The sequence below is a fragment of the Meriones unguiculatus genome, chromosome 7 (genome assembly GCF_030254825.1).
Source record: "Meriones unguiculatus strain TT.TT164.6M chromosome 7, Bangor_MerUng_6.1, whole genome shotgun sequence".
Taxonomy (NCBI): Eukaryota; Metazoa; Chordata; class Mammalia; order Rodentia; family Muridae; genus Meriones; species Meriones unguiculatus.
In genome coordinates this window covers 120,843,374-120,865,574 of record NC_083355.1, presented here as the reverse complement: position 1 = coordinate 120,865,574, position 22,201 = coordinate 120,843,374, and the positions used below count along the sequence as shown (strand labels likewise).

Sequence of the window (22,201 nt, the reverse complement as noted above, 5' to 3'; positions counted from 1 at the left end):
TTGCTTAAGAAGGAGCCTATTATTATTTTACTATTCTTAATGCCTATTAATACTAAATCTAATTCATTACTTTCCTTAAACTTATTTTTATTAAAGCCTTTAACAATCTACTAATAATAAATTTCTTTATAAAGTTAGTTGTGCTGTTTCAGGTGTCACAGAAAAAGATCAAAGAATTCACTATTCCAGCCCCAGAGCCACAACTGAAGAAGCGTAGAAATCTCAGAACACGTCTCTTTTCCAAGTGGGATGAGTTTGCCAGGGACCTTCCAGGGGGTGTATTTCTGGAGAAATCATATTCCCCACCCTGTAGCTTATGCTACCATGGCGATACTGGTGTGGGTGTAGCAGACCTGTGATTTGCAAAATGCAATAGAAAACTTGAAACTTTAATATTTCTCTGAATTGGTCCCATACCAGAATTCTCACAACTTTTACAGTATGGTTTGAGTGAAAATGTGTATATCCATAGAAGGCATAAGCCACTCTGAGATTTGGGGTTAATTTTTATTAAACTATATTAAACTGCATTTTATTGGCACATTTTCTATGTGTATATAATATGCTCTATCATGCTTACTCTTTATCAAAACTTCCTCCTCCTGCCTTTTGCTTTCATGCCTTTTGTTTTAGTTTAATCTTTAATATAAACACAGTTTGGGTTTAATGTTGGGAACAATCTGAGATGCTCACTGGGCAGAAAAAAAAAGGCAAGAATGTCACAATTGTGTTACAGCTGGCATTCCCTTCCAGATGAGGCTGTGAACGAGCCAGAAGTACAGGTCTGCAGGGCCAATGTCCCAAGGGTCGGCAAGGGCACACATGCAGCTTTCGTAACTGGCAGCTGGACAGTGGGTCATAGCTGTGTTCCAGGGAGCGTGTAGTCTCCACAGCCAGGGTCTCTGTTTGCTGCAGAGAGAGCCACCCCTTCCTCGAGTCTCCCCAGCAGTGTAGTTAGAGTGCAAGCTGAAGCTGACCTTCTGGTCTTCCACCTGTCCTTACAGTTATCCTTGTGTCACTAGATGAATATTTCGGAGTGCGCATTGGCTAGTTTTTCAACCAGACACAAGCTAGTTATCTGAAAAGACCAAACCTTGATTAGGAGAAAGTCTCCATAAGATTCATCTGACTGCAGGGCACTCTCTTGATTAGTAATTAACGAGGGAGGGCTGAGCCTACTGTGGGTGGTGCTATTCCTGGGCGGGTGGTCCCAAGTTCTATAAAATAGCAGGCTGAGTCCGTAAGCAGCACCCTCCGTGGCCTGTGTCAGCTCCTGCCTCCAGGTCCTGCCCTGCTGAGTTCCTGTCCTAACTTTCTTTGATGATGAACTGTGATGAGGAAGTGTAAGCCAAACCCTTTCCTCCTCAGCTTGCTTAGATCACGGTGTTTCATCCCAGCGGTGGTGACTCTGACTTCCTGCTTGCTGACCCTGGGGGAGGTGCTGTAACAAAATGCTGCAGACTAAGTCTTCTGTACAAAACAGTTTAATTCTTAGGTCCCGAGGGCTGGAAATCTGAGAGGAGATTGCTGGCAAGTTTGAATTTGCCTGTAGCGCTGGTTTCTGGTTCCAGGTGGGTCTGTTCAAGCCATGTGCCCGTGTGATGAAAGGGGCAAGTGCTCCCCCCTTCAAGCATCAGTCCCATTTGCTAGGTGAGCTGGCCACCTGACCGGAGCAGAGCCTCCAACTGCACAGACTTAGAGGCCAGGATTCTGACAGAGCAGTGGGAGAGTCAGAAGTGTAGAGACCATGGCACCCCGTTTACTGTGACCCTCGAAAGAGGGAAGCCAAGTGACCTTTCCAGCAATGGTTTCCTGATACCCTGTCACTTTAGCTGCGGGTCGGTGTTCTGTTCTTAGGCATAAAAGCATGGGCTTCTAGTTGTGGGAGTTATTATGGGGAAGGCGCAGCTTCTGGACCTCCCCCTCCCCAAGGCTGTTGAGGGCAGAGATTGTAAATGAGCATCCTGAAGCCTTGCAGGAAACAGGGATCGCAATGCCCTGTCTCACTCCCTACTTCTCTAGCACATGCGGCCGTACATGCGTTCTGGGGACTCAGGGCCCCAGGCTTGCACGTCAAGCACTTTATCCTACAAAGCCATACCCCGTGCTCAGGGCAAATGTTTACGTGTTTTCACACAGCTGGCTTTGCAGATGTTCCTCCTGTTGTGGAAAAAGAGCTCCCAAAAGGTCCCTGTGGTTGAGTGGACACCTCTCTACTGGCCAAACGTTGACCCACTGGGAAGCCACACACCCAGAGAACATTTGGTCTCTGCTAGTCTCCATGCGATTGTCGGTACCTCAGCCAGCAGCTCAACTTGAACTAAGAAACTTCACTCCACATAAGTTTGAGTATGGGCTGAAGTATCTGAGTTGATCAGTATACTGTGAATTGAGACATGCAGTGAATGCTCGGTGAATGGATTCACGGAAGGGCAAGCTGTAACATTTCTCTGTTTTCAGAGAGCCTGTAGTCCAGTGATCACCATAAATGGACACCGGACTTGGTTCACCTCTCGTAGGTTTGGGATCATCAAGGTTATTCATGGAATTGAGTGGCTTTGTTGACAAGAAAATGTTGCACAATAGCAGCAAAAGATTTCAAAGGCACTCACTGTTGGCAACTAACTACTTTGAAAATGTTCTCTCCCTAGATACTGGTCCCAGTTCTCTCCAACAGGAACAATCATGAGTCCTGGTCATGTTTTATTTCACAAGATGTGGAACGTCACACAGAAGTCATGAAAAACAAGGTGCATATTTTAAGGGGCAAAATATCCAGAAGAACTCATCTACCAATCCCAACAGTTGCAGAAAACATTGACATGGATCAGCATTGCTCAGTGGCCAGGTACGCGTCAGTGTGCTGAAGAGGAAGGCTGACATCCCACGCCTCTCAACTATTAGCAGAAGAGTTACTTTAGACGTGTGGTTTTAAAGCGTGTTTATATCCTTTAAAGTAAACATTTCTTGAAGCGGGGTCATGTGCAGCCCAGGGTCTTGTGACCTCAAACTTACTATGTAGCCCAGGGTGACCTTCGACTTCTGGTCTTCTGCACGCACAGCCAACATTGGGGCCACAGGCTTCCAGCGCCACGGCTGGATTCTGCGCGCTCCACCCCTGAGGTATATCTTCATCCTTCAAGTACACGATCTGAGGAAAACCCGCAGTTACCATGAGCTCAACAGTGTTCTTCTAGGAAAATGGTTTTTAAGATTTTGGCAATTTTATTATTAATTCATTTTATTTTTTATTGTTAATTGTTAGTTTATAGCATGCGTAATTTGTGCAGTTGTGTTGGGTAGAGTGCCTGAAATTCCACATGCTTATGGACCATCTGACGTGGATTTTGGAAGAGCAGCAGGCACTCTTGACCACTGAGCCATCTCCCCAGCTTTCATTTATCTGTTTTTTTTAGCACAGTAATTTTATTCTTTGGGGATTTCATACTTCTGTTCTTCCCACCGATTCTCCTTCCTCTTCCCAGCCCCCTCCCAACTTCTGGCCCTACTTTTTTTTTTTTTTTAAGTAACCCTTCCCCCCCCCCCAGTCCAGTCTGTGCTACCAACATGAACTCACGGCCTGGGGCCACCCATAGGAAAATGCCGAGCTACACTGAGCCACACGCTTAGAAAGCTGGCTCAGCCTTCCTTGACCGGTTTGACCTGGTGCAGCAGCCAGGAGTGCCGGACCCTGTCACGTTAGAAAGACACAGCTTGGCTCTGCTCCTCCCAGGCTCAACTCTTGTGGTTTTCTTTCTTTCTTTTTTTTTTTAAATTTATTTTTTTAATATTAGTTACAGTTTATTAACTTTGTATCCCAGCTGTATCCCTCTCCCTCATTTGCTCCCAAACCCACCCTCCCTCCCTCATCTTCTCCCTGCCCCTTTCAAGTCCACTCAGGAACACAAAAAGAGTAGATTTTGGAGGATTTATATTGAGAAAACTAGTTCATAAATGCATAAAAAACTTGAGTATGCTGTCTTTATTTGGATAGTCACGGTTGGGTGCTTTTATTAATACTTTATAATCTTTATAGGCTACAATCAGACGAGAGGAGACTGCTCCATGCCATTGAATCTGTGGTCATTAAATGGTCACATCAGATCCAAGAAATTTTAGACAAAGATTCGGCACAGCCTCTGTTGAACGGCCTCCACCCCACCCCTGAGACGGAGCTGGACTTCTGGGCTCTGCGGCACGACAACCTCAATTGCATATACCGTCAAGTGAGTGGAGGCTGCTGGGATTGTCACTGTAAGAGTCTCACAGTCCACACTGCTGTCTACAGGACAGCATTTAAGCTAATGGGGATGGAGGCTGGTTGCCTTCGCAGGAAATTCTGGAAGCATCTGGATCACTGGAATCCTATTTAACAGGACAAAGAGTGGCTCCACGGGAGAAGGCTAGATGTGACAGGGTTTAATCCCTGCCTTAGTGTGATAAAACCATGACCAAAAGCACTTGTGGGAGGAAAGGGTTTATTTTAGCTCAGAGTTTGCAGTCCCTGTTCCAAGGACATCGTGGCAGGAACTCAAGGCCAGGCCCTGGAGGCTGCTGCTCACTGACTTGGCCCCTATGGCCTGCACAGCCTGCTTTTCATAGCACCACATCCAGTGGGCGAGGCTAGAGAAGACAAGGCTTAGAGACTTGCCTGTGGGCAGGTCTTTCCATTCATCTCCACCGAGAGTCCCTCTCAGTGACATACAACTAATGAGTGCAATCGCTATGGTCAGTTTGGTTTGGAGAGGAACGCGCTGTTGCTTGGCTATGAAAGAACTAACTTTGGTCTCTGTTGAGTGCTTCCTGTCGACTGACTTAAACAAATCTAAAAACTGTTCATTCATGTATCTCTTGGTTGGAGATATTCTGAACAGATCATTAATAATAAAACACAAACTTTTGAAAACATGTATTTAAACTTATTTTTCATCTTGAAACCAATATGCCCCTGAGTCTCAGATTCTGTTCCTAGCAGCAGTAAGGCGGCTCAGCAGGGAAAGTGGCTCAGTAAGGTGGCTCTTGGTGTCAAGCCTGATATCCTGAGTTTGATCCCTGGTACCCACAGGGTAAAAGGAGAGAAGTGACCCCAGTATGTTGACCTCTGACCTCCACATACCTGTGTATACATACCCAAAATAAAAAATAGATGCAATTAAAATGCTGTGCATATTGAATGAGTGGAACACTGTGATATTTATTTGTATCAGAGAGTAGATTTATTTGGTAATGTAGCTTCTATATTTATTCAAGTATTTTGCCCATGTTAGCTTCAGGCTCCTGTGGTCCTCAAGATGGTTAAGATACTGAGAGCAAGACAAAGCAGCTATTTTCCTGCTCTGCAGGGCATCTTCACCACTGTGGAAAATGGTAAGACTCCCCGCCCACGCCCTCGGGCCGGGGACGGCACAGGCTGTGGTCTCAGTCTCCTTCCCCGTTTGCCTACTCACCCTGAGGTCTGTTCGGTGTGCACACGGAGCGCTCACACTTCTTACGGCCGCTTTGTCTTCGTCTCTATTTTCCTGGGACACAAATCTTTGTCAGTTCATCTGCTGTCCACGCAGACAATGGCCTCAAGGGGAGGCTTAGCTGGAAGGCGTATAAAGGAAGGAAGAACCTTTGGCAGAGGTTTGCAGACAGCGCCTGGGCTGTGAGCATGCTAGGGGTTTACCCCGGGCTTGATTCCTGATTCCTCGGTTGACATGTGCTGGGTCACCGTGCAGGTCTCGGTGAGGCTTAGACCCCTAGAAACTGCGAGAAGGTACCCACCTAAAATTCTCTCCTCGTGTTAGTCCTCCGTGTCCTCCTTCATCCCTCCCAAAGAGGGCAGCGCTCCCCACTCTCCTGACTTGTTCACTATCTGTCCGTGTTTAAGCAAAGACAGGTATATGTGGCCCTGAAGGACACAGGCTAGGATTACAGCCAAACAGACAACTGCTTCTGCATTTTGCTTGTTTCCAACATCAGAACAGTTGTATTCTCCCATGTGCCATTTGGAAGTAATTAAAATTCACTTTGAAGTGTCTATTTTTACATTTGCCTCCAAGACTTGGTTTGAAAGGACGGGGAGGGCTGGTTAAGGGTGGCTCCTTAGAGCCAAGTTCTAGTTCTGTCTCAGCTTGTTCACTCTGGAAGTTGCTAGGACCCTGGTTTCCGGGGCTGAGTTGTCCTGCGCACACCCCCACTGTGGATGTGCTACGAGGCAAAGGCCAGTGTTGCTCACCGTTGTCATGATGCTGGCCGCCGTCCCCATCCCAACCATGATGAGCAGAAGTGTCTCTTAGGCAGGGTTCCCTGGAAGGAAACTCTACCCTCTGAGAGCTGGTGGATAGGTTTAGGTACCTGGAGCTGAGCGCGTGGCATTCATGCCCTCAGTAAATGCAAGCGAGTGACATTCGTCTTCTGTTGATATAAGAGGAAGTCTTCATGAGAACATAGCAGTGGGAATGCGTCCCAGAGAGCTGCAGAACACAACCTGGAGATTCAGGGAGAAACACCTTTCAAACCCACGGTCACGGGAGAGTCACGTCAAATCATGCTTCAGAGTAACCTGAGCAGGCATGCTTAGCACATGCGACTAATGTAAATGACTGTGGGGCTGTCATTTAGTTTCTAAGTGAACACTGATAAACACACACGCATCTCAGCACACACATCACCTGGAAGAGAAAACAGCTCAGAATTTTCTTTCTTCTCGAGATTTTCTCCCTGGTGGAAGGCCGAGCCGGTTACTTATCAGGGTCAGCGGTGGGTGTGAGTGACGAAGGTCAGCAGGATTTTCTTATTTGTCTTTGACACGAATCATTGGGGATAACAAAAAAGTGAGCTTAGCTTTGTTCTTCACCTTTAAATATAACCTACAACTCACTCTGGGTGAGAGGCAGTTTCAGGATCAGAGTGAGGATCTTTAACTCTTACATGCTTGACATGGTTCTCATTCAACAAAAGTGTCTATCGGCTTGGTCTTTACATAGTGTACGTCTCATTTAGATCAGCCATGTCATGGATTGGCACACCTCCTTCCCGGCCACCAGGCCTAACAACTCTGATGAGATCTCAGTAGATAGCACAGTAGAAGCTTTCCTGCCTGTTGCACCAGCCACCCACAGGACACTGGGATGAGGGGCGCGTTGTGCCTGTCCCGAGCATGCTGGGGAAGCATGTCACTGGCTGTGAGGTGGCTACGCACATGAGCAGATGCTCTATTCCCACGAGCTCTCTGAGGGACTGCACAGCTCTCCAAGCTCCAGGCTTCCTTCCCAGGGGCTCCAGGCACAGTTCCTTACTGTGTGAGTGACCCGAGCAGTGCTGTCCGGGAGGCTGCTCACACATGGCAGTCTGAGACTCTGAGCTGCTTGAGTGGAGACTGGGACAAATCACAGCACGGGGAAGAGGGCAGCATCTGAGTGTGGGGGCAGCTGTCCTGGACACGTGAGTGTTTTTTAATTTAAAAAGACACTGTGTGACGTGCATGGCACTTCTGTTGCTCAGCACTTCTGGAAGCCCGTGACGTGGAGCTTCACCTGAGGCCTCTGAGGAGCCACATCCGAGGCCTGCGGGAGGCCGAGTTCCCCCAGGCCCGCGCTCTGGCAGCCCCGCTCTTCCACACCATCTGCCTGGTCTGGAGCTGCTCCTCCTTTTACAACACGCCCTCGCGGATCACTGTCCTGCAGCAGGAGTTCTGTAACCTCCTCGTGGAGCAGGTAGGGAGCATCGACAGTCGCTGCCGTGACAAGGTGCCGTTAACCCAGTGGTCGTGGCCCAGCCTCACGAAGGCAAATCCCCGTGGCAGCCTTCCCCTCCGTCTTCAGCGCCTGGGGGGCCGGGGCCGCTTCACATCTCACTATTCTCAGGCCGAGCTCCAGATGACTGGGAGCCAAAGGCCAGGCTGTTTCTGGGATCTGTTTGCTTAAGCGAACCGAGTGAAGAGGCCAGGAGGGGAAGCAGCCTGCTTTGTCCTCTGAAGTTTCCTGGAGTCTCCACAGGAGCACAGGCTTCTGGGAGAGCTTTGGAAAGTGAAGGAAGAAAACTACTCAAATCGATTAGCCTTCAAAACCAGTGACGCGTTATACGGAAAGAGATGGGTCCACTGTTTCTAAATTTGCTTAGTTTCTGTGCTCCTTGCTCAGCTTGGGAGCGGTCTCTTTCTAAAGGATTGCCTGCCCCCAACTCCACACCTCCGAATCCCTTTGTGTGAACTTTCATTCCTGCGTCCACAAAGGACATGAGGATGAGAGCTCTCAGCCCCAGCACACCCAGCCCTGAGCATACCCAGTGAGAGCTGCCAGAGGCTTGGGCACCACGCAGTGGCCTCGGCTGTCCGGAGCTGCGGCACCCTGAATGACCCGGGGTAGCAAACACACAGTCGGCTTTTCATGGTGTCCGCCAGCAGTCGGGGGCGGGGGGCAGGTTCTGTCGAGGAAGCTCGCTGTTTGGTCACCAGCCAGTTCCTCATCCTCTACGGCCATGATCTGGTTGTGTTGGAAGCCCAGTGTCAGGAAAACAAAACAAGACGGAAAACCAGCGTCAGCAGCCCAGTGTGGCCCAGAGCTGGCTGTGTGGGCGAGGACGGTGTCAACCTGCTGGTCCTCGGGCTCTGCTCAGAGCTGACGTCACACCCCGATCTGCAGATGTGGGCGTTGGGGCTTTGATACAGGCTTCCCGACGCCATGCCCTTCACTGCAGCGCCTCATGCCGTGGGGACCCCAACCACACAGTCGCCTTGCAAGCCGCCACTGTAGCCAACCTTGCTGCTGTTCTGAGCTGTGACGTAAACAGCTGATGTGCAGGCCCGTGAGGCACGGTTGACAACCCCTGCTCTCATGGTGCCCTTGACCTGTTACTTCCCCTCCTGTGTCCTCTGGCGCAGAGTGTGTGTAAGAGGGCTTTGGGCACGCACCAGCTGCACTCTGAGCCACCCACCTGTGGGGAGCTACGCCCTCTCAGCCCCCGTCCCCAGTTAGCGGCACCACGAGGGGCGGAGAGAGGGCGGCCCCTGGCACTCAGCAGCCGCTCAGCAAAGATGAGTCGTCCTCCTTGCCCAATGATGGCCAGCGCCGTGGCTGCTGGCGGAGGGTGGGTGGAAGATGATGGCCAGCGCCCTGGCTGCTGGCGGACGGTGGGTGGCAGCGGGCCGGTGCCTCACTGTGCTCTCAGCGTGCCCTCCGCTGTCCTTCTCCTTCTGTCCTGTGAGTGACAAACTCTGTCTTGCCCGGTGGGGGGGTGAGCTGCTGCTGCCTCACACCTCCACGTGAGGCAGGAGAGGCTTGTTGCACGTTTAGCCAGAACTCCCCCCGACCCCGCGAAGGGCCTCCTCAGTCTGGAAATTACCGAACCGCCGCGCCGCAAGGCCCTGTGGTTGGCAGCTTGTGAGGTCGGCTTGGTGGCCTCGCGGCCAGCGTCTCGGTTCCCGGTCTGTGTGACAGCTAGAGCTGCCGCGCCCTCGAGAAAGCTCTCTCGCTCCTTACTCCTGGCGTCTGCCCATCGCACACGCGGTCTGCCGCGCCCGTTACCCTTGCACCGCATGCGTGGGCCTGTCCGGAGGACTGTCCACCGTAGCAGGGCACGCGGCCAGGCCGCACCTCCAGATGCAGCTGGCCTCGCCCGGTGCCATCCCCGCCATGCTGCCACTGGTGCTGGAGTGCTGCCTGCGGCCACCAGCTTGCACAGGTGGCCGCTGCAGCTGTTGAGTCTGCACGCTCACAGCTGCCTGTCGTGTCTGGAGGAACTGGTTTTCAATGGTCCTCCACGACCTCTGGCTGTTAGACTCTGTCCGCTCTTTGTGATGCTCCATGGGCCTCAAGGGAAGGGTGTGTGTGTGTGTGTGTGTGTGTGTGTGTGTGTGCGTGCGTGTGTGTGTGCGCGCGCGCGCGCGCGCGCGCGCGCGCGCGCGTGCGCATGCGCATATGTCCCCCTTGAGGACGAGCGCCACAGTCGGTCACTTAGGCTCTGCACTCATTGTTTCTGGTTCTCCTTGTTAAACCCACCCACTGTGAAAAGCTGCTCCGATAAGGGTGAACCCTGCACTAGCCCTGGGCCCGAGGACGGTGTGAGGAAGCACACGTTTCGGTGTTAGTGCCTCCTCCTCCAGGTCTGGGGCCTCTCTGGCCACAGGCACAGCAGTGCCAGGCGTGAGCTCCCCGTGGCCAACCCGTCTGCTCAGCGAGCTGGTGGCCACCCCACACGGCTGTGCCACTGTTGCGCTCATGCCTCGCTCACAGGCTCAGGCCGGGGTGGCTTGTAGTACCCTCCTCTCCCAGCAGCCATCAGGAGGAGGCTGCGCTCATTTCCAGCCCGACTTTCCCGGGCGCCACGACCACACTGTGAGGCATCTTCAGCAGGGCTCTTACATCAGTGGACCTCTTCCATACATCTGGGATCTTTAAAACACTCCTTTCACTCCAATACATGGTTGTTCTTGAAGCAAGGTGCTTCTGTAGACAGCAAGAGGCGGATCCTGTGCCTTAGCCACTCAGTTACCTTGCCTTCTGGTTGGGGCATTGGCGCTGTGGACGCTTCAGTGGTCGTGGAGAATGTGTGGTGACCATTTTGTCATCTGTGCTTGGTCCTGCCCTGTAGAGCAGCGGTGACGCCCTTTGTTTCCTCTCAGAGGCTCTTGGCTACACTTATTCTTTCTCCAGTGCCAAGTGGTCCTTGTGGTGTTTGTGGGGCTGGTTTGGCGGCCACAATCTCTTTTCACCTGTCTGTACCTCGGAAATCGTGTTGGTGTTGTCAGAGCCTCGGGAGTTTATTCCTGCTCTCTTCATTCAGGTGCTTGTCTGTTTCCCCTTCAGACGGCACAGACGCACTGGTCTTCTCTGTTGCTTCTGTCCCTCTCTCTCCCGCCTCCATTTTAAAAGTCAAGTTCATGTGGCGTAGCTCAGCTTGATCACGTGCCCTATGTGGCTTCATTTGCTTCCCATCAAAACAAGTCTGCTCCTGGGGAAGAGTTTCCAGAGATAGCGCCCACACAGCCAGGCCCTCCTGCCTTCACAGGCAGCCCCCAGCTCCAGGAGAGTGTCTGTGTTCTGGCGATGGCCCCCATGGCTTGTGGTTTCCTTATGTGACAATCTGGTTGTCCAGAGTATTGGTTGGTAGGAATATCTGTGCAAAGTCTTCACTGTCATTCATGTGAGGCTTAGTGAAACTGTAGGCTTCACTAGATACATAAAGCTAGAAACAGTTTCCGCTGCGCTTTATCCTCACATGGAAGGGCGCCCTCAACGCCCAGGCAGCCACGAGCAGTTTCCGCTGTGCTTTATCCTCACATGGAAGGGCGCCCTCAACACCCAGGCAGCCACGTTTCTAGAGTTTGTGCTTTATGTCTCAATAGCATGATTACATCAGTGTTAGAAACTGCCACTTAAAATGTTTAACTCAAACAGAGGATTACAATTTAAAAATGTGGTTTTGATCATGGTTCCTTTTAACTAAATTCTAGGCAAGAACATACTTATCACCTGAAGAGCTCTTGAAGGGGGAAACTGAAGACTCACTGGAGAAGGTGCAGGTGGCCATCAGCGTCCTAAAGACTTTCCGAAACTCTTTCTTCAAACAGTGGAAAGGACTGACAAGCTCTTTCACGGGAAGCACAGAGCAGAGGCCCTGGGATTTCCACTCTGACCTGGTGTTTGCCAGATTTAACAAATTTGTTGACCGGCTAGTAAAAATAGAGGTATTCACTTATTACCTTGATCTAATCATGTGTGGATGAGGTCAAGAAGCCAGTATCTTGTCGTGTGATATGTGTGATGGGAGGGTCTGCTATGAGGGGAGAGTGAGGCTGCTGTTTCTCTCTCTTTTCTCCCTTCTGTCTTCTTTCCTCCTTTCTTTTCTATGGTACTGGGGTCACCCTTGGTTCTGTGTTCCTGTCAGTCCATCTACACTGACTGACACCCTGGCCCTTGCTTTTTTTGAGACAGGGCCTCAGTATGTGGCTCAGGCTGGTCTTGAACTCTCTATCCTTCTGCTTCTGCCTCCAAAGTGCCGAAACAACAACACACATTGCTTTTTATTCAGGGCTGTTTGTTGGTTTTTAACCGTTATTACCCGAGACTAATTAAACCTCTTGACTAGTGAGTGGCTAGACATAATTCCCTGATGCTGGTGGAGATTTGTGAAACAGGAAACTTCCTCTTCCCAGAAATGCTGAAAAGAAATTTATGAAACTTACAGTAAATTTCACACCTAAAAACTAACTCGATAACTTAAAGTTTCACACTGCCGCTTTTTTTTTAAACATCCCTCACGTATTCTTGAGACAGGGTCTCACTGTGTAGCCCAGACTGGCCTCAGGCTGCTTCAGGGTCATGATCCTCGCCCAGTCCTCTCCTGCTGGCATTCACACTGCCATGTGCGTCACAGATGTAGTCATACCAGTTACATGTATGTAACACAAATATTGTAGAATTAGTAAAATCTTCTATAAAAGTAAAACGTGTGAAAAATTTACTCTGAGAATTTTTATTTTTTGTTCACTCTGCCTTTCTGGCTGCACATCACATGCAATGCAGTTCCTGCGGGAGCCAGAAGAGGGCACCATATCCCTTTGAACTGAAGTTACCCTTTCTTGTCAGACCCCTGGTGGGTGCTGGGACTCGACCCCAGGTCTCCAAGAACAGCAGCCAGGACCGTTAATGGCTGAACCCTCTTTCCAGTCCTGGGTATAAATGATTCAAAAAACCTAAAATGTACAAATCGAGTGCGCAGACTTTGCGTTGAGTGGACGAGGTGATGCTGCCTTCCATTCCTTGTACAGTTTTCTACAGATGCAACATCGTATTGTTTACCTAAGATTTTCACATAAGCTGGAGATTTGTGTGAAAATTCTTACTGATGGTCGGCCTGAATGCCATGAAGTCTCTCAAACTCTCCTCTGTAGACAGTCTCTTGGGTTCTGGTTCACGTGGCCGGGTCCACACTGCGGTGTAGCAGAGAGGCATAAAAAGGCTGGCATCCCGGGGAGTGGCCATGGTTACACAGAGCACCAGGGCCTGTGTCCACTGTGAGGTGACTGTCGGAGTTTGAAAACAGACTGTGGTTTTTAAATCGGTGTTTTCTCTGTTCCGTGAAAGCGGCAGCATTAGTTTTCTGTTACCTAGTGTTCGTCGATTCTGAATGTTTGGAAATCTTTTGATTGGAATGTTTAACATCTCCATTTCTTGCTAAAGGTGATAGAAAGGTCTTTACTGTTTTTTTGTTTTGTTGTTTGTTTTTTAAAGGATATGTTTGCCACCATACTGGAATTTGAAAAGCTAGAAAGACTGGAATTTGGTGACACCAAGGGAGGAATCCTAAATGCACAGCTCCGCTTGATGAGTGAAGAGTTTATGGCATGCTGTAAAGTATTCCGAGAGAGTGTTTACGACGCATCTGACTGTGATGACGTGGTAAGGTCATGTCTTTAACACAGAGGATTCTGTGGTTTCAGGGCAAATGGGAGGGAGGTCAGGGTGGTGGTGTGAACTACCCAGGCTGCCCTGTAGGACCCGAAGCCCTTAGTGACTCTCCTCAGTTCTAGCTCCTGCTGAAGGCCGGGGACCAGCTCGGAACTTTCATTCAGAGCTCTCGGACAGCCTTGGGCATCCGTAGGCCAGGTTCTTATGAGCATCAAAATGGAGTTTCTTGCATCCACACTTACTGATCTGCTCCTCCAATGCTGGTATAACCTACGTGCTTTATCTTAAACTTTTCTGTGGAAATGCTGGTCTGTTGAAACAGTTTCCCGACCACCACCATGTCACTTACTAACGTGTGTGTTGCCACATTCTCTCTGTTAGTTTTAACTATTAATAACTTCATATTTTGGACTTCAGGTTGGAGGACAGTTTCAGGTTTAAGCTCTGTTACCGAGCTTGCTGGTGGACTGGGAGTTCCGTGTGAGTTTCATTCTCCAGCTGTAGGGTAAAGAGATTTTGTGTGGTTTGTCAAAACCAGAAAGCTGAGTTTAAAAAAGAAGGAACGTTTAGTTTACATTTAAAAAACACGTGGAATGGAAATGTCTTCAGTCTTGTGTAGAAAGCATTCAAATCAGACTTTGAAACATAGGGTGCAAGACGTCAGCCTCATGAGGATTAACAAACCCGATTCCTCTGAATTCCTCTGGTAACTTTTGGGAAGTGCAGTTAATGAGCAAGACACTGCGGTGGTCCATGGCTCTCTAGACTGTTCTGTATGATTTATGGAAAAGTAGGCTGAGTGTGTATTTCACGCGCATCCCTAGAGCCGAATGATGGGGGCACTAGGAAGGCATTTAGTATGTGGAGCTGTCCTGGGTACCAGTAACGCAGCCTACTTGGCCTTGTAGAGGACCGGCCCGAGTCGCCAGTGTTCCTGACTCTCGAGACTTCTCTGCAGCAACTCTGTTTCTTCTTAAAGGGTTCTCTTCACTAGTTTTATTTTCCAGCGCATTACAGCTATCATATATATGATAGGAGACAATCATTTAGGAGGCTGGAGACGTGGCCCATCTGGTTAAGAGCGCTGGTTGCTCATCCAGACAGCCCAGGTTCAATTCCCACCACCCACAAGGCAGCTCACAACCCACACGTGGCTCCAGTTCTGCAGGATCGGACGCTCTTCTCTGGCCTCCACGGGCACTGCCCGAGTGTGGCACACAGACGTGTCTTTTTCATTGTATGGTGACTCGGTCTAAACTCCTAGTGTGCGATGTAGGAGCGTCTGTGGTTTCCATGTAGCTCTCAAAGGCCTTTGGTGTTGGTTGGTCCTCCTCCTCAGCCCCTCCCCACTCCATCCCCGTATTCCTGTTTCCCCTTCCTCTTTTCAGAACACTATGTTCTGCTTCCCTCCCTTGGAAGATCCTCTCTTTCCCACTGGTACCGTACTACATACCCAACCTGTGTGGTTGTTTGGATGAAACGCACATCTAAAGCCTGAAAGCTAACTTCCGGGTCAGAGTCAGCCTGCAGTGTTTATCTGGGGTCTGGGCTAACTTAGTCGTGATAATTATTTCTAGTTGTTTGCTTGGAAACTTCGCTTTTCTTAACAGCTAAATAGCACTCCACCGTGTAAATAGTCCACATGAAAAGGTGTTTATTCCGGCTGATAGTTCCACATCATGGTTCATCACTGAGCTGACGCAGAGACGGTGGAGGGATGCTGCCTTAGGCTTGCTCTTCATGACTTGCACGGCCTGCTTTCCTGTAGCTCCTGGAGCCTCCAGCCCAGGGTGGCCTGCTGCAGAGAGCTGAGCCCCCCAGAGCCATCATCAGGCAAGAAAATGCACCATATACGCTTGTCCAGCTGGTGAGGGCATTTCCTCAGTACAGGCTTTCTTCCAAAATCGTCTAGCTGTGTCAAGTCGAGATGAAAGCAGCCAGTGTACCCGCTAAGCTGTTCTTCGGCTGTTACTGTCGAAGCTCACAATTTATACAGGTTTAGCCATCCAAGGACTCTTATGTGTCATGTCTGTTTCTGTTTAAAAATTTGCTTATTTTGAAAATTGCTTGTTCTTTTGGGCAGCTGGCACCTGCAGAATTTAGCTTCTTCCTCACTGCACGGCGCTTATGTAAATAGGGTGTTTGGAACCTGGGGTCAGAGAGCTCGATGCAGACTGGCGTAGACGCTGACACACATCCGAGCTCATCCTTTTGTTCCTGTCCCACAGGAACAGCCCCCAGCGCGCAGCCTCACCATCTTGCTGGAACAGTGTGTTTAGGCAGGCTTTGTGTGCGGTTACAGTAATGTTTCTTTCTTTTTTTCCACAGTTGTACTCTAGCCAATAAGTTGGGGAATTTATTGAGTAGTTCATGTTATTTTAAATTATTGTTTAGAGTAGTAGGTAGAGTTCAGCAATTTAGCTAGAAATTTCTGTAAAGGTTTGGGTGTGCTTTTTAGTAATCCTTGTGTTAAAACCAACTAACATCCTAACCATCACACACACACGCACACGCATGCACACACATGCACATGCACTGTCACACACTGAAAAACCAACCAACCAACCAAACAAACAAAAAAACAAAACAAAGAACACAGACTGGCCAAGAACCTCAGAACTCAAAATCAACACAGAAGTAGTTCCTGGGGTTTTTGTATTCTATAAAATAGTCCAGAACTGGGCTATTGCCAGGAGGCACATGCTGTGCTCCTCTATAAAAACCTGGGTGTGGTTTAGCCAAGGCATCAAGAAGAGCACCCCAGCAAGGCAGCAACTTAGAAGTGTTGTCACTGCGGCCAGGCACTAAGGAGGCAGCTGTTCCACATGCCGGGAGGGCTGGGCAGGGGCTTTAAACTTCCACCCACGTGGCAACCTAGCATTCCCCCCCCCAACCCCTGCTGGGGTGGCTAAGGAGGAGTGAGGTCTTCATGTCTGCTAGCCAGGAAAGCCCTCCTCTCTGTGGTGGCAGTAGTGGCGATAGAGATCAGATGGAAGTAAGATTTTTTTTTTTTTTTGTTTTTGTTTTTGCCTCCCCTGGTAGACCCTCATGTCACAGGGGTAGAGTTAGAGGAAGCCTCGTTGAGATGAGGCCAGAGCTGAGTGGAAACAAAGCCGCCTGCACGTGGCACCCACAGATCCCCCACGGGGAGGTGGGCCTCCTGTCCATGTGTGCCAGGAGGGCACCAGTGGAGAATCCGGACCCATGTCTCCCTCTGGCAGTAGTGAGGCTCGTGATCCAGAATCTAGCACTTGACAATGTGGGTGCCAGCTGATGAGTGCTTAGGGAACCGTGAACTGTGAGCTGAGAAGCTGAGCAGCGCTCCCAAGTCGCCGTCACACTTGCTGTGTGGGTCCATCAGACTGCACGATGGTGTCAAACTCCTGAGCAGGGACTCTCTGCTCGGTTCCCAAGTGCTGGGCTTACATAGACACATCACTGTGTCTGTCTTCCAAATTAAAATTTAAAAACCGAAAGCAAGAAAGAAGTGACTTATTACCTATAGGGAAATATAATCTGATTGGTAGATTTCTTATCAGAAACCATAGATGTCAGAATTCAGTGGGCAAAATAGGTTCTGTGAAAACTAAATCTCCGGTTCTCCACCCCCAGGGACAAAGGGTAGATAAGAGATGATCACATGAACAAAAGCTAAAGGACTTTGCTAGCGCAGACTGATCTTAGGAAAACGATTAAAGAAAAACTGGACCCAGAGAGGCAATGGTAAGCGGGCGTGGCCATGCACATTTGCAGTCCCAGCACTCAGGAAGATAGAGGCAGGTGGATCTCTGTAAGTTCGAGGCCAGCCTGGTCTACAGAGGGAGTCCAGGACAGCCAACCACACACAGGGAAACCTTGCTTCAAAAACAAACAAACAAAAAAACAACTGTAAAGGGACCTTGCACACTGGAAAGGCTGTAGTAGGAGTTACAGTAGGAACTCCTCCTCCTCAGCCTTCTGTGTTTGAGAGTGGAAGGGAAACATTATCATGCTGTGTGTGTGCACACTCATGCGTGTGACTGAACCCAGGGCCTCACGGATGCTGGGCAGCTGTTCCACCCCTGAGCTCTACCCATCCAACACTACTTCTAAATGTTTGTGCAGAAAATATTTAAGGTAGTTACACTGTGACTGGGAGAAGGAGGATCAAGAGGCCCTGCCCAGTCCAGTGTCGTGGCCATTTCTCCATTGTTTTCTTCTGGAAATTTTATGCTTTTCACTGATACAGTTAAGGCTCTAGTGTACTTTGAACTGATTTTAAGTGTTAGGAGGGTCCGAGTTCACCCTGTGCGGTGGATAATCTTCCCAGCAGCATTTGCTGAAGGGACTGTTCTTGCCCTACCGAATGGTTTTGCACCCTCATCAGCAGTGACCTGAATGTGTGCGTGAGGGTTGATGTGTGTGTGAGGCTCTCTATGCTGCTTCTCTGGTCTCTCTGCCAGCACTGTACAGTTTTCAACACTGTAGACATGTGAGTTTGGTCACTAGGAAGTGTGAGCCTACTGACTCCGGAGTGAGTTGGTCGGACTTTTGGGATGATGTTTGTAATCACTGCAGAGGCCTCACTGGGAGACTTTAACAGGATTAGATTGCCTGGGCAGATTGCTTGGGATAGTGCTGTCTCTGTGAGGGTAGTCCCTCTCTGCCCGTGTAAGCAGGCTTTCTTCCTACCCACCCTGTCTTTAATTGCTAACAGCAACTATTTTCAGTGTCTGGTATACAGGTCTTTGACTTTCCAGGTCAAACTTGTCATGAACTAAGTACTTTATCCTTCTTAATACCATTGGAATTGTTTTCTTACTTTTTTAGGATTGTTCATTGCTGGTGCACATAAATGCAAACGTTTTTCTCTTGGTTACACACACGTCTTGTTTGTGCAGGAGCAGATGCATAGGGGGAGGTCAAGGGTCAGCCTCCAGTGCTCTGGCCCAGGCTCCATGTTCCCGGAGCTCGGCGATTAGGCTTGCTGGCGAGGGGGCTCCGGAATCCTCCGGGATTAAAAGCACACGCCACCACAAGGGCTTTATTCATTCATGTTCCAGGATGGAGGACGAATCCCCGTTCCCACACGCTTTCCTGAGCCATCTCTCCGGTCCCTGGCTGATTTTGTGTATTGATTTCCCGCCTCACAACATTGCTGAGTTTGCTTGTCGGCTTCCTGTCTTAGGCGTGTAATCTTTAGATAGAATCCTGTGAGTAGGCATGCTCTCTTTCCATTTGCGTGCTTTTTGTTTCACTTGCCTGATTGCTCTGACGAGAGTATTCTACATTGAATTAGAGGCGGGCAGGCGTTCCTGTCCTGTTCACGACTGTAGGAAAGAGCTCACCCCTTCATCTTAGGGTGATGTTAACTAGCACTCACAGCGTCCCCCCTCATGCTGGCTCTGTAGTTGCGTTCTTGGTTCATTGAATGTTTTCCTCATGAAAAAGTATTGAATTCAGATAAGCTGCTTCCACATCAGCTGAGGTCATGTAAAGTCCACTGTCCTGCTGTCAGTGTGGTGCATGGTGGGATATTTTCTTGTTTCTTTATTGTTTGTGAAGCCATCCTGCCATTTGTGGAATATTTCTCTTGAGTGCTGTTCATAATTCTAATATATGGCTGAATTCAGCTTGCATATTATCTCACCATTCACAAGAAGGTTGCCCTGATGGTTTCTCCTCTTGAAGTACCTTTATCTGACTGTTCACAGAGGGGTGAGTTAGCAAGAACTCCTTTCTCGATGTTTCGGGAAAGTCTGAGGATTGCTCTTAGTTCTTAAGTACACATAAAATCCTTAGAAAGACCTCCTGGCCCTGCGCTTTTGTTTGGACTTGATTACTGATTTCATCTCCTGACTAGTTTGGCTCTTCTGAACTGACCTTTTCGCTGCCACGTCTCTAGGATTTTGTCCATTTCTTCCGGGTTACCCCTCTTCCCCCAGCCCTCCTGAGTCCTGCCACGTGAGCCAGGCTGGCCTGCTCCTTACCCTCTTCCCTCTGATGCCTGCGCTGGGACCACAGACATGAGCCTCGCTGTGTTTCCTGATGTCCTGCACAGCTGGTCACAGCACAGCACTGTACCCTTTTCATTTAAAAGAAGCATAGTAACATTTCCACTTTCAATTGTCACGATACTGCATATTCAGAAAAACCTGACTACGAGAGACTTAGTAAATCTAGCAAAAATTCATCAGTCTTTTGAATTGGTATATTTAGATAATTTTTTGTTCAGTGTAACTAAAGTACTGTATTTTGAAGAATCAGCATTTCATTTTCTTGATTAATCTCTGTTGATCTGTTTCCTAACACATGTGTCTTTACTCTGATCTTTATTATTCCAAGATGTAAAACTAGAACAATTATTTTGGTTTTTTTTTTAACATTTTTTTAATGAATCTGTAGCTTTAAATTTTCATTTTAGTACATCTATTGCATGTTCTGAGTTAGGGCATGTTGGAAGTTTATTTCTGCCACTAGTCTGTCTTCTCTCTCTCTTTCTCTCCTCCTCCTCCTTTTTCCTCCTCCTGCTCTTCCTCTTTTTTTTTTTTTCTTTTCTCTCAAGGTAAGGTTTCCCTGTGTAGCTCTGGCTGTTCTGGAACTTGCTCTGTAGGCCAGGCTGGCCTCGCACTCACAGAGATTCTTCTGGCACAGCCTCCTAAGTGCTGGGATTAAAGGCATGAGCCACCATTGCTCAACTTGCCTCTAGGCATTCTTAAATTCTCTTATGACTTTGTCTTGATCGTTTGGCCATGGGAAGTAAACTTTTATGTTTCTCTGGACTTTGGAGATGGTGGTATTACACAGTGAAAAATGTTTTATATGCACTAACATCTATAGGAGCATAGCAGAAGAATGGCAAAACAGTATACTTGGAATTGTATAAGTGTATCCAATATAATCTTTAAAGGCACAAATTATTATAAAGAGGCAGGAAAATGTAATGAGAAAACTGCAAAGATGAAAGAAATAGCATACCCTAGTACAAATAATCATTAGATGCAAGTATTTCACGTACCAATTCAAAAGACAGATTGACAGCGGGAATTAAAACATGTGAGCTAATGCATGCTTGTTCTTCCCAAACACAATCATGCAAGCATACTATAAGTAACTGAGTATATGATGCAAACATTAATCAAAGGAAATTAGAAATGACTACAAAAAATGCCAAATGAAGTAAACTTCACAATGAGGAGAACTGCTGAAGAGGGACATTCCCCCATGGCAAGGGGCCAGTCCAGCACGGAAACAGCTAAGCCCATAGGCTCCAGGCAGCACAGAACAGTGACACAGAGCTTCAGAGCTGTGGCACTCACTGCCCGTGGACCCCAGCATGCCTGTTGGTAGCTGAGTACGCCTAGAAGATCAAGCATGTGGAAGAGCTGGACACCAGCAGACCCGTCCGGTGCCCGGGACAGGTGCCCACCTGAGCTGTCCCGGACCTTCACCACAAGGTAAACCTCAGCAAAAGGAAAGGAATTAAAATCGTAGAGTGGGACCTTTGACAGCAGACTCTAACGGCAGAGCAGCAAGAAGAACACAGCAGGAAAAAAGGAGTACCCTGAAGGCAAGAGGGAAGCTATGCATGGCTCCGTGACTAAGCTTCTAAGTTACATGCCCACGCCTCAAAGAGGGAAAGAGGAGAAACAGAAGGGCTGGGTGGGGGGCAGGAAAAAGAATCAATTGTTGTTTGCACGCTTGTTTTTGTTTTGTTTTGCTTTTGAGACAGGGTTTCTCTGTGGAGCTCTGGCTGTCCTGGAACTCGTCTGTAGACCAGGCTGGACTTGAACTCACAAAGGTCACCTGCCTCTGCCTCCCGAGTTCTGGGATTAAAGCCCGTGGCCTGGCTCCTTTTTTAAAAAGTAGGATAGGGTCTCATGTGGCTGATGTCAGGCTTGAGCTTCTGATCCTCCTGCCCTCACTCCTTGAGTGTCAGGGAAATAGGTGTGTGTCACGCCAGCTCAGCCCAACTTCTGACCTTCTGAGGTGGAGGAATCTATATGCACTCAGAAGCCATGCTGCATACTTTGAACTCTGGCCTTCCAGACTAGCTGTGTACCTCACGGTCCACTCTGTGTTTCTAACCAGTACAGCAGCCACGGTTCCCATCAGCACAAGGGCAATGACCAACACTCGGCAACACGTGGGGCGTGTTAAAACAGTGTGACCTCAGCTTTTAGTGTGCGATCAGCTCAGCATGCAACTTCACTGTAAACCCCAGGGACAGATGGAACAAGAGCGTGAGAGAGAGAGACAGAGAGAGAGTGAGAGACAAAGAGACAAAAAGACAGAGATGGAGAGACAGAGACAGGGGAGACACACACACACACACAGAAGACAGAGAAGGCGTGAAAGAGACACCAAAGTATGTTTTATTGAAAAGACAAAGTTCTTAAAAAAAAAAAAAAACTTAAAAAAATACAAAGAAAAATTACCACAGGCAGAAATGAAACTGATTGCTACAGAACTGTAGCCATCTAAAGATAAGAAAGAATACACAAGCAAAACCAGGATGGAATTTCCACAAATGACTTTGACAGCTTGGATGAAAGGGACCCACCGCTAAGAAGCCTGCCCTCCGCCACAGTGCAATGGGTGGTTGAATCACACTGCTAAGAGAACTGAATTTAAAATTCCCCCAAAGGAAGCATCCTGGCCTATTTTACTCAAGGATTTTGTCTGATGTTTAAGAGTGAACACCAGTTCTGTAGTCTGCTCTGAGCCACGTGTCAGGTCCTGAGGACGATGGGGTGGGAATGCCCAAACTCAATGAGTCCACACACGAAAGAAAAGAAATGGAAAGGAAAGAAAGAAAGAGGCAGTGT

General features: G+C 48.7%; 1 protein-coding gene across 1 annotated transcript in view; it reads left to right on the top strand.

Moving 5' to 3' along the window:
• The window catches only part of Dnah11 (dynein axonemal heavy chain 11), a 266,833-nt gene that overhangs the window by 4,461 nt on the left and 240,171 nt on the right, over positions 1-22,201 (top strand). Inside the window, exons 3-8 of the mRNA XM_060388295.1 lie at positions 2,652-2,848; positions 4,037-4,226; positions 5,268-5,367; positions 7,489-7,700; positions 11,438-11,671; positions 13,218-13,385. Coding sequence (XP_060244278.1) covers positions 2,652-2,848; positions 4,037-4,226; positions 5,268-5,367; positions 7,489-7,700; positions 11,438-11,671; positions 13,218-13,385 — 1,101 coding nt within the window. The remainder of the gene's footprint in view (positions 1-2,651; positions 2,849-4,036; positions 4,227-5,267; positions 5,368-7,488; positions 7,701-11,437; positions 11,672-13,217; positions 13,386-22,201) is intronic.